The sequence below is a fragment of the Schistocerca piceifrons genome, chromosome 2 (assembly GCF_021461385.2).
Source record: "Schistocerca piceifrons isolate TAMUIC-IGC-003096 chromosome 2, iqSchPice1.1, whole genome shotgun sequence".
Lineage (NCBI taxonomy): Eukaryota > Metazoa > Arthropoda > Insecta > Orthoptera > Acrididae > Schistocerca > Schistocerca piceifrons.
Window position 1 is genome coordinate 639,726,742 of NC_060139.1, and position 14,313 is coordinate 639,741,054.

Consider the following 14,313-nt stretch of genomic DNA (forward strand, 5'->3'; position numbering starts at 1 on the left):
TCCTCTTTGTATTGCCTTCCTTATATCTCATATTCTTCACATTTCCCCCTCATTTGTTTATCGTGTTAATGTCATGTCCACTGCTAGCACAGTAAAAATGTATGTTCTCATTATCCTTTATTTTTTATATGTTGTCTCCTCAGACAACATATAGCAGGTACTTTAATTAGCAAACAATGACACAACTCCCATTTCCTTCATTACTGTTCTGATTACTATTCCTACTAGCACTGTGTTGTAATAAAATACAATTACAAAGTTTATTCTTTATCTCAAACAAAACATAATTTGAAGCATGTCTTCCATAGGAATGGTGCAAATAATTTTAGTTAAATGTGAAATAAAATAAATGTTTAGTAATTAAAAATTTACTTTGTTCCACTATTTGTACTTTGGCAATGTTATGGTATTTTACTCCCTATTTATAGTTAATTAGGAACATGCATATGCAATAACAGTATGCTTCACATAGTCATTACTGTAAGAGAGAAAGGGAGATATGAAAAACTCACTGCTTCTACTATCTGGTCATTGGCTTCATTAACTCTGAATTGGGAGTAAAGGTGACTACTCACCAGAAAGCAGAAGCACTGAGTTATCAAAAGACACACAAAAAGGATGAAAACTTTGCAGGTCAAGTTTTCATTGTTTTTTGTGTGCCTGTCACTGACTCAATGCTTCTATAATTTGATGAGTGCCCTCCTTTACTCCTAAATTATTTACATTCTGCAAGAACTTCCCTTGCCATGCTTAAGTATCTTATTTTATTTGTTTGTGTGCAATGAATGTTATTACAACTTTTTATAGATGTACAGATGTTTGTGTTACATCAAATAACTCAGGCCCATGAGAATTACAGTTTAATTCTCACACATAAATTATTGTTGGGAACTGTACAATACGCAGCAACACACATATGTTATCCTCAGACATTAGAATATTGTACATCTGGCTCAAATAGCATAACGCGAAGCAACAACTTTTTTGTTGAATCTTATTTTGACATCAACCACTTTCATGTTGGGTGTGAGAAACTGTTGCAGGGTGCTGACTCCAGCACGAGGCATTCGATCAAATGGATAGCCCATTGCTCTTGTGTCTGGGAAGAGGCGACGGCGCCATCCACAGTAGCTAAAAGGCTGCTGACATCCCTCTGGTGGTGGTTGCTCTACCTGTGGAAAAATAAATCACACCCATTTGTCTATGTCAGTTTATAACTGTTGTCATGTGAAAGACTCAAATCAAAATTTCATTAACTTGTTACTCATCAACAACCTATCTGCATTTCCAATGAAAATAATCACTGTTTGAATATATAATATGGATGGATAAAAAATGTGTTCAACAAGGGATGGCAGGAGAAAACACATAACAGATGTGGAAATGCATGAGCTTTCAGAATCAGTGGTTCCTTCTTCTGGGAGCAGGGACGCAGAGAAAGAAATAAGAATGAAGGAAGAGGACTGGCGAGGTTTCAGAAATGGGAAGCATTAAGGAAAGTTTCCCAGAACCATGAGTCAGGGGAGATTTAGCAGACAGAATGAGAAGGAAAGGCCGTGTAGGGAGGATGTTCATAGATGTTCCACTCGAATATCTCACACAGGAAGATGCCACTGGGCAGTATATAGACATGCATTGTCATGCAACACAACAAGTCTACATGAGAGCTTGCCTCTTTAGTGGTTCTGCGTAGCCCGGCAAAGACGTTCAAAGGCAGTGCAGTAAGCAACATTATAGATTGTTGTGTTAAAGGGCATGAAATCATTGAGTAGAGCCCCTTCACTTTCCTAGAGTATGGAAGTCCTCAGTTTTTTTGATTGATGTAGTTTGTTTGAACTTGTGAGACTTCTTTGGCATCTGAGGATTATGCCAGTCCATAAAGTGTTGCATCAATGTGGGGGCGTTATGAGACAGCCATGTTTCACCTCCTGTAACAGTTTGGTCAATGAACATGTTGCCGTCTCTTCTGTAATGATCCAAGAATGCTAATGCAGCACCCATTCTCATAGCCTTCTGATAATCTGTGAGCATGCATACCACCCACCGTGCACTGATTTTATGATACCCTAGTGGTAATTTCACACTCAACTGCAAGCACAGATTTTATGATACCATAGTTTTAATTTCACACACAATTAAAAGAGACATTTCCTGACATTTTTCATGCATGTGCCTAATTGTGAGTGGTCAATTCTCTCAAATGATGTGATCCACCTTTCGTTTCAGTGCATCTGCGATGATGGAGGGTACTCTGATCTCTCTTAATCATGAACATCTGTTTGCTTATTCCTAAACATTATGTACCACTTTTGAACACTGGCTGCATTTATTACACCTTCACTATAAATGGGAACAAATCAGTGGTGAATATCAACGTTTCCCACATGCAGAAAATGAATAACACCTTGTAGCTCACTTTCGGCAAGATTTGCAATCAGCACAACCACTGTTACAGCTAGCTCTCCACTTAGCATATGACAGTGTTCAATTTACAGCCACATGCAGCAACTGCCGCATCACTGATCACCAGAAACCAAAGAGAGGCTGCCACAAGTCAGGTGCATGGATTGTGTGCGCAAACATTATTTACTTTCAGGATGGCCCTTTATATAAAATCTTCTAGGAAATTGAAATGCCTGAGGCAACAATAAGTTCTGCAGTCATTGTATTTGCAGGCATCATTGGAATTTTTTGTGCAGTTAAAGTTACGTATTGATCCCATTTTGGAGCAATTGTCTTTCATCAGTCTAGTGGTGACCAATGACAAAGATTCCCTGTGTCTTGGAAACATCACCAATCCCTTTTGATAACCAAAAATAACACATTCAAAGATGTTGAAATGGTAGTCTATGTTACATATACAAACATAGGAGCCATATGATTTCTCTGTTGCATTTTAAAATAAACTTGATCAAGTAACTATACTCTGTTCACAACAAAGCTGCAGAGACATTATGGTTGTAATACAGTGCTTTTCAACATCTTCAAATGTGGTATCACTAGATGTTACATGTAAATTTGAAGTAGGGATAATAAAAAGTTATCTTAATAATGTACCTTATCAATATCGTAGTCGGTTATCATGACGAACAGTTCTGCTGGAAATCCTTCAGTTGTGCCCTTTGGGATAAGCATGTGTTGTGGCCATCCACAGCCACAGTAAGCAAAACCTTCTTCCTTTATTGGGTCAGAACTATTTAAATTACTAAATGTTCGTTCTGATGGAACTGTCACTGATGACTCTATTGAGTGTCGCTCATATTTGTTGCAACCAGGATCCACTAGAAAATTGTATATTCTGTGAGAATGGCATAAAGTCACATCCACTGATTTCACACTTTATTGTGGTGCCTGTCCATCAAACAATTAAAATGTCAACATGCAAGACCTCAAGTAAGAAAGAAAAGACCCTGAGTAACTGAACTTTTACTAAACTACATAAACACTAAATAATTATTAGAGAGTCATTACTGAATAATTCTGTTATTGCAATATTAGACTACTGAGTACTTGGCTTCACTGAGTTAGGAATAAATCCTCAAGAACTAATTATTATATTGTCACATTCAGCAATACTTACTCCTCACGGTGAAGTGATCAAGCTCTATGAAGAGATGTTTCTGATCACGAAATAACATGGGAACACCACGTTCATCATACTTTGGTGCCATAAATATTCTCAATGTACCCTTTCGAGGTGGTCCAGCATTGTTGACCTAGGTTTTGTAATTTAAAAAAAAAAAAAAAAAAAAAAAAAAGTTTTAAAAAACGGGTAAAACATGTACTAAATTTCTTAACTAATGTTTTATGACTTTGTTACTATGCAGTTACAATGTCTAAGGTCAATTAAGACAGTGCTTGACTAGTTTCTGACATAATGGCTAGAAGGTAGAGGATCCAAACCTGAAAATGAACAAAAAAGTAATTAACATTTCCTGTGATTTTTCCCAAAAGCTCATAAACACCCTGATACTACTTTTGATGATGTATAATGGTAAAATGCAAAGCAGTGAATTCAGGTTCAATTGGATAGCAAAATTACTTCAGTGAATAACCCATTATGAATGTCTTGTTTCAAATATGTACTTACCCTCAGTGCAATTTAAGCATTTTGTCATTTATGTGGTTTAGCACATAAATAAGTTTAACACATTGCTGTTGGTGACTACCACTACTGTAACAACAAATGTATAAATAGCTGTTTATAATTGAGAACCCTCTGAAGGCAGAGGGCATCAAAAGGGTTCAAATGAGCAGAAGACAATTGTTGTGCTAGGTAGTATGTTGAGGCATCCGCAGTGCTCACAATGGGGCAAAGCAGAAATCATTCCTTATGCATCATCTCCAGAAGGATTCAGTGGATGAAAACAATGGAAGACATCTGCTCTTCTCTAGTCCAGCCAGTTTCCTGTCTAATTGGAAAAAAACTTCTAAGCTCCATCAAACAGAGAGCAGACAACCCATGCGGGTGCCTGCTGTGGTCTCTGTGTTGCATGCTGTGGCCTAGTCAAACAGGAGGCAGTCACCCATGGTACACCACCCTTGCTTGCAGCAGCCAGCTGGTTGGTTGTGATTTTCTACAGAGATTGCAGTGGGCAAGAGCTGGCAAGATGGCAAAAGAAACAAGAAAACAGACTTGTTGTGTGACAATGTATTTTTGCACAACACGCAACATGTTGATAACAAAAATATGATAAAAGAAGGCAGCAATATGGGCAGAAATAGGTATTTTATTTTTTTAAAGTAAATTCATTGTTGCATTATACATCATACTAGATGTACGTAATGAATGTATACATTTATGTATGTAACGTAAAATGGAGTTCAGTTTAAATTATAATATGCTTGTGCAAACTAATGGTGCTGTTGTAGTATAATTTAAGCTACTAACACGTTATTTACAAAAAATGTGAATTATTGTTACTTTACCACTCATTACAAATGAAATATGTCAGAAATTAGTTCCTGTCAGTGAGTAGGTATGTCGTTTGTGTCACTTCAAAGGAAGTTATGTAGATAACATACCACTAAGGCAACAATTTCTGCAGTATCAACTTGTAACTTATAAAGACTTGCCACTACTGAGTGTGTGTGTATGGAAAGCATTTTCTATCACACAACTGGCCCTGTAAACCTATTTGTTTATTGAAACTTGCCTTCCAAGGCTGCTGATTTGGGAAAAGGGTGTGTCAGACACATTTGAAATTTAAACTCTTCATCACAAGTCAGCAGGTGAGGGCAAGGGGATGTTTGTCCATGATAATTGTTTTGGAGGCCTTGTATGAATTTGCAGAAAAACAAAGTTTTCAAAAACTGTGCTGTCAGAGTGTCTGCCACAACTACCCAAGCTGACAAACGCAAAATTGTAATTGTGATCAACAACTGCATGCAGGGCAACTGAAAAAAAGGTTCTTGTAACAAATTTAAATTGATCAACAGTTTTTAGGACACCTTGTTAACACGTTTCCCAACTATACTGCCAATGTAGCTACAAAATTGTCAATATTCTAGGAAGCTCATCTCGGTTTTATTTCACAGTTCTTATTTTGGTTGTACAATATTGTGTGGTTCTTGACACATGTCAACCCTCCATGACAGTATGACAAAGGATTGTGTATGGCTAGCACTTCAGGACAAATTTGTAATATATTACCAGCATTTTTTGAAACTGAAATCTATGAACTAGCCACACACAATACTGTGTCATACTGTCAGGCCACAATATTATATGTGCTTTACTAAATCATTGCACTGGCTGTTTTCTAAAGAATACAAGTAGGTATAGATCTTAATTGTTTTCTATTGAAGGGCACCACTACAATATCAAACAAATCTCTTTTGAGTCTGTCAGTTGTTTCCTGTAAATTTTCTCATTCTCAATTTAAAAAAAGACACAACATACCCAGTTCAGCGGTGAACACATAGTGGGTAGTGGGGTGATCACTCTGTTGTAGAAATAATTCAAAAGCCATGATTGCTTAAATACTGTTTACTGGATAACCAGTTTCAACACACTAAAAGTGCCATGACAGGATATGAATGTAGATTAACATTTATAAACGATTTGGATATTTTATGTGACAATGGTTTTATATCAGCTGGTCTGAATCATGTATCGTTATATCAAAATGGTTTATAAATGTTAATCTACATTCAGATCTGATGATGGCACCTTTAGTGTGTTGGAACTGGTTATCCAGTAAACAATATTTAAGCAATCTTGGCTTTTGAATTATTTATACCCAGTGCTGCACATCTAGAGATACTATGCCAATAATAAATGTAACATATGGTGAGGAAATAATAATCAGGATAGAAACTTCCAAATGTTTATGTAGGCCTAATCATATTTATGAGAATTCAAACTAGAAAAAGCACATTTTTAATCCTCTCAGCCACATTAGCACTTCAAATCATTGCTAACCTTGGGAATAGAGATATGAGTACATAATTGTATTTTGCATGTTTTATTTAATAATATCCTATGGAATAATGTTCTGGAGAAAGTCATGTTTAAGAAAGAAAGTTTTCATTGTTCAAAAACATGCTGCAACAATAATATGTGGTGCTCACTCACAATGACCTTGAAGAAATCTGTTTGAGGAGTTACGCAATTTGAATAGTAATTTACAGTTGTGTATTTTCTCATGTAGTTTGTTGTAAGTTTGTAGTGATTCAAGAATTTCTGTGTAAATTCCAGGACCACTCAACCTTCTACCATCTCGAACACATGATATTCCAGATACGAGTGTGGAATGGTAAAATCCTATCTACTGTGCGTCGCATGTTTGTGTGTGCAGGTTTAAAATCAGTCGCGGGAAGAAAGTAGAGGCATCAGACGAACAGCACCAACAAGTACCTGTCGGGCAATCCATAGAGATTTTAATGCAAGTGTAAGGAAGAACCATGGAGTTTTTATGCCGCTCTGTGTTTATTGTGTCACTGACTATTGTTATGTAAAACAGGAACAGTTGAGAAAATACTCTTGTAGACTTTTGACTCAGCCTTGGTAGAGGCAAGATGTATTTTCAGATTCATTTTAAGAAATTCATGGTAGTCAAGCCAACTTTCTTTTAATTGTAACTCATTTTGTTTGTAATGTTCGATGGTACGAGGTACTTACAGAAAGTTGCATATGTATGTTGAAAGTGTGAATTATGTTGTGCAAGAAAGTTAACATCATTAACTGACAAAAAGAAAAGTTTGTATGTCTACTTTCACACTTTAAGATGTCACAAAATGTTAGAACATGGCGACCTGTGTGAAAGGACCGAGAAAACAGGAATTTTAAGTCAAAAGCGGGGAAAGAAGTGGTTGTGTGTTGCCATAGCAACCAAACATAATAAGACAAGGAAAGTACTCCAAGACATTGGAATATGTTTAAGTATCCAAAGGAGCAAAATTTAAAAGGAAAGACTGTGAAGAAATGAAAAACTCACAATGATAAAAACAGCAAAGAAGATTTCAACGTATTCGTCTAAGAAGAAGTACGCATATAACACTTCAACCAGAAGATCGAGTGTGGGGAGTATACAGCTCTCACACACATCGCAGGGATGCATACATGGCAACAAACCCACATCTGACACCGCCAGCGCCATCTGTTCTTCACCAGTGCTGACGTGCCTCCACATCCGCTGACCTACACTACAATTCTACACTAGGTGAGTGTGAAACAAAACTTCATTACTTTAGTACAAAGTGGTACAAGGTACTGTCAAGTGAACTTTTATTGTCATTATCATATTTAAAGTTATTTTTAAATGCTTACTCGGGCTAAGGCATATGAAAGTATGGAAAATATACAAGAAGTTGGGGACACTCAAGAACTGACTATGCCATGAAAGTTAGCTGAGTTGATAAAATTAATCAGAGCTCAGAGTGCGACTCTAGGGTTGGTAAATTCTCAATTAAATGCTCAAAGTCTTGAGTTAAACTCATTATATTCGCAATTAAATGATCTGAGGGAAACTGTAAATATTCAAATGACAAATTTGGGTTTTGTTAAGTGCCAAGGTTGATTCTCAAAGTGAAGAATTTAGTAATTAAGTATAATGATGTAAGACGTGGGTTTTATAGAATGAGAGGTACTGGCGGAAGTAAAGCTGTGAGGATGGTGCGTGAGTTGTGCTTGAGTAGCTCAGATGGTACAGCATTTGCCCGGGAAAGACAAAGGTCATAAGTCTCAGTCCAGCACACAGTTTTAATCTGACAGGAAGTTTCATGGGTTTTATACTTTGCAAGAGAGTGTAGAGAAACAGAATGAGTTAATGCCAATCATTCAGTCACAAATTACAGTTGTTAAGTACATGGGTAGACAATGGGGAAAGGAATTTCAAAGAGAAAATAGCTAACTCTGATATTATAAATGCAATTAGTTTGGAGGAGCTATTTGGAGAAATTATAAATTGAAAAGTTACCAAGAGAATGACATCCGGGAATGTATCACCTATTCCTTCTTCCAAAATTAATAATACCAGGGAGGGTATGAGCGACCTGTGGAAAGAGGTTAAGCTTATCCAGGATAAAGCAGAAAAAAGGGTTTCTTCACCTAATGTTGTATTAACCAGTGAAGCTATGACTGATTTACAATGGGGAGCTAATTCAGGGTTATCTAGACAATTCCCTAAATTTAAGCCAGATGGAGGTGTACATCTGACACATTTTTTAAAAACGTATAACCAAGCATTACCAAAAAATTGGGAAGATCGAATTTGCTATGGGGTACCTTCTCTGGGAAGCCTCAGAATGGGGTACAGTAAACATTGAGAATTTTTCCTCTCGGGAGGACATTCAAAAGAAATTTAAAGAAAATTACTGGGCTCCTAGTGCACAAGAGAGGTTAATATCAGATCCATGGGTTCCGGGCAGAGTCATCTATCCCCCAGGGATGTTAACATTCTGAGTTAACAGGCATAGTGATGACCGTCGGATCCCGAGTTGTTCTTGGTGTTTTTTCCAAATAGTTTCCTGCACCAAATCCCTTTAAAATCTAGAACTACATTGCAATCTTATTGCTTAAAAAACAGGATATGCCCATAAAATAGAGACTGACTTAAGAGAATCACAGAAGGAAAAAACAGTGATGTTTATACAAAATAAATTGAATAGAGCATTATATTTGTGGAAAATGTAATATGATGTGACTAACTTAATAACTGTTATACCTAAGTGTATAGATTTTCTGTTTTGCATAGAGTATTTTATGCCTTTATGAGATGTGATACAGATGGGAGGGTTTGTATAAATTTTGAAAGGGGTGGGTATTGTAGCTAAAAGCTTGATTTACAAGAACAGATAAGTCATAACTAACACAAAACACACATCACACCTTCCAAACAACCCTCACATACAAGTGTGCCTGATTCTGCTTCATTTGCCATTTCTGTAGGGTTACTAGGCTTTCTTTTGGGGATTTCAAAGGGTGAAGGTGGGACAAGTCCATTCTGTAGGAGACAATTTAACACCAAACTTCCTCCAGCATCTCACTCAAGTACCTGAGAGGCAGGGATCCTGGGGAAGGGGGGTGGTAAGGGTTTCCTGTCTTCTTTCTCTTCTTCAATCCTAGCAACCACATCTATTTTTTCCTTTCTTACCTCTCATCTTGAGGACCTATCTATCTTCTCCCTCTTTCCATATTCACAAACTTCTATATCTGAAGTCCTTCCTGATTCTGGGGTTACTAAAAACCAACATCTTATCTTTAGACAAGAAGGTCAATGAATCAGACTACACAAACATACATCCACATATACACAAATATACACTTCTACACCAACATTAAATTATATAAGACAAAGACTGTCATGATGTGAGAACCAACAGGTGTTGTAGGGGAAAAGGTGTGTACATAGGGAATTACGCACACATTTATCGGAAGTTATGATGGTTCTGAACAACTATAAAGTAGTAATGAGTAATGGATAAATAAGAGAGAGGTGTGAGCAAAGAAAGAAAATGAAAGTAGTAGTAGAATTCATTAGGTTGATCATCAAGCAATGTCAGTGGAATAAGAATTCTGATGAATTGAAGGGTAATGGGATGTAAGTAGTATATATAGACATAATATCTCTTGAAAGCATAGAAGTTGATAAGTAGAGGAGGACTCTAGGGAGTGAATAATATATTAAAGAATTAACTGGAAGTTTAAAATAGATTTATAGCTTTACCAGATGATAGTTAATTATGGTATACATAGAAATGTATATTAGGGTAATGAACCATGGGGCCTACTCAGAAAGGATAAGGAATGCATTCCCAGCATTCACTAAGTATAAAGGGCAGACATACCTACGTGGAGACAGGATGAACTGTGGCCTAAAAAACAGGGATGTTTTAAAAAGGGGCATACCTACTAGAATGGAAAGAGGAAGTGCTCTCATAAGGTCAAATCACAACCAAGGAATAGGTGCTGATTCTAGGAGAAGGGGACAGTATCATGACAAAAGTCAAATTTTATAGGAATTATTCTGGAAAGTGTAAATTCTATGAACAACTAGCATTATTATGTTTTGTGGAAGTAAATGAGTGTCAAAAGAACACTTTCATTTCACCCAGAGTTCCTCCAAGCTACAACTAATGAAAATAGTACATATTATGAAAAAGGTAGTACAAAAAGATAAGAATAGAAAATAGATTACTCATGTGTCATAAAAAATGTAGTTTTTGATTGAAAAAGGAAATAAAGAAAAGAAAAAGAGTCCTCAAAATTCATAAATATTAATAATGCTGACTAAAACCACAAGTAAATGCTCATGTCTTAATAACAAAGTAAAAAAAAAAGAAAAGAATAGAGAAACAATAAGCAAAAGATTGTTCCAGAAAGGACAGAGAACTGTTATGGAAGGAGGGATACATATATAAAACTATGTAAAACATGTATGCTGTTAAGATATGAACTGTTATTATGAGTTATATTACTTGCATAATGATTATGTATAAAATATGAAACTTCCTGGCAGATTAAAACTGTGTGCCCAACCGAGACTCGAACTCGGGACCTTTGCCTCTCGCGGGCAAGTGCTCTACCAACTGAGCTACCAAAGCACGACTCACGCCCGGTACCCACAGCTTTACTTCTGCCAGTATCTCGTCTCCTACCTTCCAAACTTTACAGAAGTTCTTAGTGTTGTGCAATCTTGATTTTCCAGCAACACGGGCCTAGTAATACTAGGGCCCGTGTTGCCCGGCTGCCTCGTCCAGCGGCTAAGTCCCACTCAAGGTCACCCGCCTTACACGGCGGCAAAAGACCAGTAGAAAACAGTTACAGTTACAGGAGAACTTCTGTAAAGTTTGGAAGGTAGGAGACGAGATACTGGCAGAACTAAAGCTGTGGGTACTGGGTGTGAGTCGTGCTTCGGTAGCTCAGTTGGTAGAGCACTTGCCCGCGAAAGGCAAAGGTCCCGAGTTCGAGTCTTGGTCAGGCACACAGTTTTAATCTGCCAGGAAGTTTCATATCAGCGCACACTCCGCTGCAGAGTGAAAATCTCATTCTATAAAATATGGCATGTTCGATTGGGGGGGGGGGGGGGGGGGGGGAGGGAGGAGGGGGGTTATATGTAGTGATTGTAGTGATTTGAGAATTTCTGCGTAAATTATTCCAGAACCACTTAACCTTCTACCATCTCAAACACACGATGTTCTAGATACGAGTGTGGAATGGTAAAATCCTACCTACTGCATGTCACATGTTTTGTGTGTGCAGGTTTAAAATCAATCGTGGGAAGAAAGTAGACGTACGGTCGAATGGCACTGTCAAGTACCTGTCAGGCAATCATAGAGGTCTTGGTGCACGTGTATGGAAGAACCATGGAGTTTTTATGCCGCTCTGTGCTTATTGTGCCATTGACCATTGTTATGTGAAACAAGAACAGTTGAAAAAGTACTCCTGTAGACTCTTGACTCAGCCTTGGTAGAGGTAAGATGTATTTTTGGATTCATTTTAAGAAATTCATTGTAGTCAAGCCAACTTTCTTTTAACTGTAACTCATTTTGTTTGTAATGTTCGACGGTACAAGGTACTTACAGAAAGTTGCATATGTATATTGAAAGTGTGAATTATGTTGTGCATAGAAGTCAAATATATCATTAACTGACGAAAAGGAAAGTTTGTGTGTCTACTCATTTTATAAGTAGAAAGAGGCTTAAAAGTTCCTGTACCTAGCTCTATTTGATGGAGAAGAAATCAAGAGATTTTCCAGCAGCCGACTACCCTGTAAAGTAGAGGGGCTGCAAAGTCCCATGTAAGTCATTTCGTAAAGAAGTGGAATGAGGCTTGGGCAAATAAATCAGTATAACCCACACCCATACTCACACTTTAAGTTGTCAGAAAATTAGAAGAAACTCACTACAGTTCAGAAGGAACAATGATGTATGTAGTTACAATACCACAAGAAAAAAATGACATTATTATACCACATTAAGGTTACCTTTAGTACAAATAATGGTAGACAACGTTGCCACAAAACTTTATGATCACTTGTCGAATGATACAAAATGTCTGGTGGACAGAAAACCTAAATTTGAAAACAAATTGAAACAGTTTATCCTTGACAACTCCTCCTATTCTGCAGAAGAATTCTATTTACGTAATATGTAAATGATGATGGGTATAAATTATTAAATCATGTCTGTATTTCAAAAAAAGGCTTGTGAATGATCAACATCTAGTCATATTTGTATATGAATGTAAATTGATTCATTCTGCAGCATTACAATTAATCATACAAATGATCTATTGAAACATAGAACTAACTAACTTAGGATAAGAATGATTCTCAGTTATTACTTCTATGATTTAGGCATTTCTATCTTATGGACACTGAAAATATTTATTTGTTAAGAAGCTGTCATTGGGATTACATTTTGTAGTATATTTCTTTAGAAATTAATTCATAATATGATTATTAATTTTGGAAATCAGAATATTACATGCTACACGCATCACACTGTGTCTTAATTTTCTTACAAATAGCTGTGTATGAATCTTCATCTCGTAAATGCCAATGCTTCACTCATAAAATGATGTCTCACTCCACTTTTACAACATTGTAATTGTTTAAATTTGCTATGCTTTACACTTAGCACATATTGCGGAATACTATCATGGTGATGTTTTCATGAATAATAACTGAGACACCACAAATGCTTCATTTTACAACACATCTAATACCATTGCTATTAAGCTATTTAATAATGTGCTCAACTTATATTGCTCACTTTGTGTTTCAGCATTTTAAATAGTAACAACAAAGAAAAATAATATTATTACAAGATTGTCACAGGTTGCACAGTCCTGACTGCCACTGTCTTTTACTATCAGTATAATTGCCATTTGGTTCCAAAGTTCTGAATTAGCAGCACCCAGAACACTTCAAACAAGCAGTGTACCAGCACCAGTGTCTGATAGCTTTTATGGTAAAAAAAATCATTACAGTTTGACTTAACAATACCACAGTGCTGTAACTACCACCAGGTGCAGATCCAGGGTTGTTTCTGGGAGGGAGGAATCACAGTCTTTTACTGTCTCTTGACACCTCTCCAAATTTGACTTACCATCACACCCACATTTAATGCACCGCAGATGTCTAAGATTTTAGAAGTGATAAAAACAAAGTATATAAAATGTTTTAATACTGCGATAATGATTTGTCTACACCAGTTCACTTTTTTGTGGAGGGGAGGCTGAGGCCTAGAGCAGGGCAGCACACAAGGTCACAGGTTTGTTTGACTGATGGGAGAGTGTCACTGAGATGTTGAAAGATCTGAACTGACAGACTCTTGAAGATAGATGAAAACTGACCCAAGAAAGTCTATTAACAAAGTTTCAAACATGAAAGAATATCACTGAGATGTTGAATGAACTAAATTGGCAGACTCTTGAAGGCAGACAGAAACTTTCCCAAGAAAGTCTAATAACAAAGTTGCATGAACTGGCTTTAAATGATGACTGTAGGAATGTAATACAACTTACTACATATCACATCTATAGGGGTTTTGAGGATAAAATTAGATTAATTACAGCCTGCACAGAGGCATTTAAACAATCATTTTTCCCCACGTCCATACATGAATGGAATGGGAAAAACCCCAATAACTTGTGCCATGGGACATATCCTCTGCAGTGCACTTAACAGTGGTTTGCAGAGTATGGATGTAGATGGAGACTACCAGAGCGGCTTTGTTGACTACTTTGTTACATTTAATGGTCCACAGTCCCTAGTATTTTGGGTGTATATGGGTTAATCTCTACTACCATTTCAGTCACAAATGCATGAATTACTTAAGTGTCTGTCTATCTTCACATGCTAGATT

At 36.8% G+C, this 14,313-nt stretch overlaps 1 protein-coding gene across 1 annotated transcript in view; it reads right to left on the reverse strand.

Annotated features, from left to right (window-relative positions):
- Positions 1-385: 385 nt before the first annotated feature.
- The window catches only part of LOC124776916 (phenoloxidase 1-like), a 270,095-nt gene continuing 256,167 nt past the window's right edge, over positions 386-14,313 (reverse strand). Inside the window, exons 14-16 of the mRNA XM_047252128.1 lie at positions 3,581-3,716; positions 3,058-3,281; positions 386-1,172 (exon numbers count right to left, since the gene is read on the reverse strand). Coding sequence (XP_047108084.1) covers positions 954-1,172; positions 3,058-3,281; positions 3,581-3,716 — 579 coding nt within the window. The 3' untranslated portion in view covers positions 386-953. The remainder of the gene's footprint in view (positions 1,173-3,057; positions 3,282-3,580; positions 3,717-14,313) is intronic.